The sequence below is a fragment of the Montipora foliosa genome, chromosome 13 (assembly GCF_036669935.1).
Source record: "Montipora foliosa isolate CH-2021 chromosome 13, ASM3666993v2, whole genome shotgun sequence".
Lineage (NCBI taxonomy): Eukaryota > Metazoa > Cnidaria > Anthozoa > Scleractinia > Acroporidae > Montipora > Montipora foliosa.
Window position 1 is genome coordinate 5,674,418 of NC_090881.1, and position 3,145 is coordinate 5,677,562.

The 3,145-nt window shown below is 40.5% G+C and overlaps 1 protein-coding gene across 1 annotated transcript; it reads right to left on the reverse strand.

Moving 5' to 3' along the window:
- Positions 1-1,293: 1,293 nt before the first annotated feature.
- Positions 1,294-3,145, reverse strand: LOC137981559 (uncharacterized). Its single transcript, XM_068828654.1, has 3 exons — positions 2,711-3,145; positions 2,043-2,552; positions 1,294-1,809 (listed from the first exon to the last, which is right to left on the reverse strand). The coding sequence occupies exons 1-3, from the start codon at positions 3,143-3,145 to the stop codon at positions 1,294-1,296; spliced, it is 1,461 nt and encodes a 486-aa protein (XP_068684755.1).

The following is a 3,145-nucleotide window of genomic DNA, read 5'->3' on the forward strand; positions in this document are numbered from 1 at the left end:
TTCAACTTTCCCAGCCACTTGTCCAAGTTTTTTGTTACATTTCCCAATGATCCTACAACAATTGGTACCACCTGTACAGTTCTAATGTTCCACATTCTTGCAATTTCTCTTTTAAGGTCCTGATACTTTTCAACTTTCTCATTCTCCTTTTCACCAATTCTTTTATCCGCTGGTACGGCAATCAATAATAGTGCATTTTCTCTCCTGTTTATTTACAACGACAATTCGGATGATATTTCTCACACAACTTCCAATGAACTACTTTTGCGACGTTGTCATGTCTCTGTTTGTGTTCCCTTTGGGCCAGCTTTTTACACTCACAGACAATATGGTTTACGCTCTCACCTTTCTCGGCACATAGCCTACATAATGGGGATTCCACCGTTTTGTCAATATGGTATTTTACATAGTTAGTCCTAAGGGCTTGTTCTTGACCTGCACAAATAAGTTCTTCTGTTTGGATCTTCAAGTCTGCTTTTTTGCAACCAGCTCCACGATTCTTCTACATGCGTCGTTTCAGGTATTTCTCTTACAAATTGACCATGCAGCCTTTTTTCCTTCCAACTGTTGAGTTTCTCATTGTTCCACGATGTCTTGAATTTATCTTTGCTCACTATTTGCTCACTCCTAATTACACTAGTAGCCCTTACCCCTTGCAGTAGGACTTCCAGAGAATTCTTCACATATCATCCTAAACTGTTTTCCTCACTTCTCACACATCCCTCACAGCTTATCAGTCCCCGGCCTCCATTCACCCTTCACACATACAACCTATAAACATCGCTCTTTGGATGAAAAGCACCATTCATTGTCAATACCTTTCTAGTCGTTCTATCCAATGTTTTTAGCTCTTCCTTTCTCCATCTTATAATACTTGCTCCGTACCTCAGTGCAGAGACTGCCCAGGTGTTAATGGCGTTAATTTTGTTTTTCTAATTCAATTTTGATTTCAACACAAGCCTCAACCTTCTCTTGTACTCTTTCCCAAATCCCTTTTGGTCTCAGTCCTTTTCCCTCATCATATCCACCTCAAGAATCCCTAAATATTTATACCCTTCTTCCTCAATTTCTCTCATTATTTGCCCATCAAAAAGGGTAATACCATCAAATCTCACATTCTTACCTCTTTTCATTAACAACACACCACACTTCTTCAACCCAAATTTCATTCCAATGTCCTCACTAAACAACTGCACAGTTTGTACTAATGAATTTATTTGGTCCTCACTTTTCCCAAACAGTTTCAAATCATCCATGAAAAGAAGATGGTTCACCTTAAATTCCTTGGCAAGATCATAACCTGCTGTTGATTTTCACAAATAGTAGTGGTGACAAACTATCCCCTTGAAAAATCCCTCTTCTAATGTGGATAACTCCTAAACTCTCGCCCGATGATGTTAACTCTGTTTTCCATGTCTTCATACTATCAATCAGAAACTTTTTCACATTCTCAGCTATCCCAAACATCTCCAAACACTCCACAATCCAGCTATGCGGCACCATATCATATGCTTTCCGATAATCAATCCAAGCCATCGCTAGATTTTTGTGTATTTTCCTGCAATCCTTTAAAATAGCCTTGTCAATTAAGAGCTGGTCCTTAGTTCCACGCCTTCCCTTGCGGCACCCCTTCTGTTCCTCAGGTAATATCCTTTCCCTCTCAAAGTAGTCATACATGTTATCAGCAAGTATTCCTGTTGTCAGCTTCCACATCAGGGGTAGGCAGGATATCGGTCTAAAATTATCGACTGCAATACTATTAGCAGGATCTTTTTGGCATAAGACTGTCCTGCCATTCGGGTAACCTGGCTGTTCCGTTTAAAATTTCATTGAGTTGGCTCGCAATTCTGCCATGCATCGTATCCAGTCTTTTAATCCAAAACCCCTGAACGCCATCCCAACCAGGAGTTTTTTCTTACATTGTTTCTTGACCATCACCTCGGATATTTCCAGTGCTTTCTGTTGGTCATAATCCCTCTCTCCCTTAAATCCCTCTAATCAGTCCGCTGTTCGGTTATGTTCCTTTTCCACCCCTCAAATACCATTCCAAAAGCTCTTACTCTCTTATCAGGTATCACACTTTCACCATTAAATTCACTGTTCAATTCTTCATAGACCTTTTTCTGGTCAGTCTCAAACATCTGATTTTGTCGGTATTGTGTTATTCTTTGTTCGTATCGATTTATTTTTGCGGTTTTTGCCAGCAACTTTTGTTTAAGTTCTTCAATTACCAATGTTAGCCCCTTTCTTTTAATGTTGTATTTATTTTCCAGTTCTTTAACCTTTCGTTTTGATTTGATTTCTCCTCGTTTTTCCCTCTCCAATATGTTTACTTCCCACCTTATTCTCTTAATATCTCCCTCGATTCTTCTTTTCCACCATGGTTCCACTTTCTTACCTCTCATCGGCTTTTTTAGACCCAACTGTCTTGCAACCCATATACTAGCAGCTTTCATCAGATTGTTTGATTCAGTTATGTCCTTTGGCGCCACATGTTTAATTGCCTTGTTTACTTTCCTAGTTTCTTCTTCCAATCTTTTCTTATCAACTTTCTTAAATGAATAACCATGGTTGTTTCCTAAACCCTCAGCGATGATCTATCTAATTTGGTCTATAATTGTCCTCTCTTCAGGTGGTATGTCCTCAGTCTCATTCACAACAAAATTAACATTTTGCCCATTTTCCAACCCCCCCCCCCCCCCCCCTGTACCTCGTTCACCACATTTTGGTCTATATCAGCACTCTTTGTAACATTTTCCATCTCATGGGTTTCCTCACCTTCCTGCTCTATCCTTCTCCTTATCGTCTCTAGTTCCAGCTCGGACAGCCAACCATTCTTTCTTATTGCCCTTGCCTGGTCAGAAATCCTTTGCTCAGTGGACTCGAACATTCCCCTTTCTCTCCACTCCCTGAACATTCTTCGTCTGTAACCTCTTATTGGTATCCCATTCTCATCTACAGGCCTATTTCGATAATAGCATTCCATAACTACAATATTTACTTGCTTGGTCCATTGCATCCTAGCAGTAGCTTGATAACGACCGGTTCCCCGCTCCTGGGCCGAGGAGTACCTGCCAGGTGAGACACCTTCACTGGTAGTTCCGGTCTCATTCACGCCGTTGTCTGATAACTTATCATTAGACAT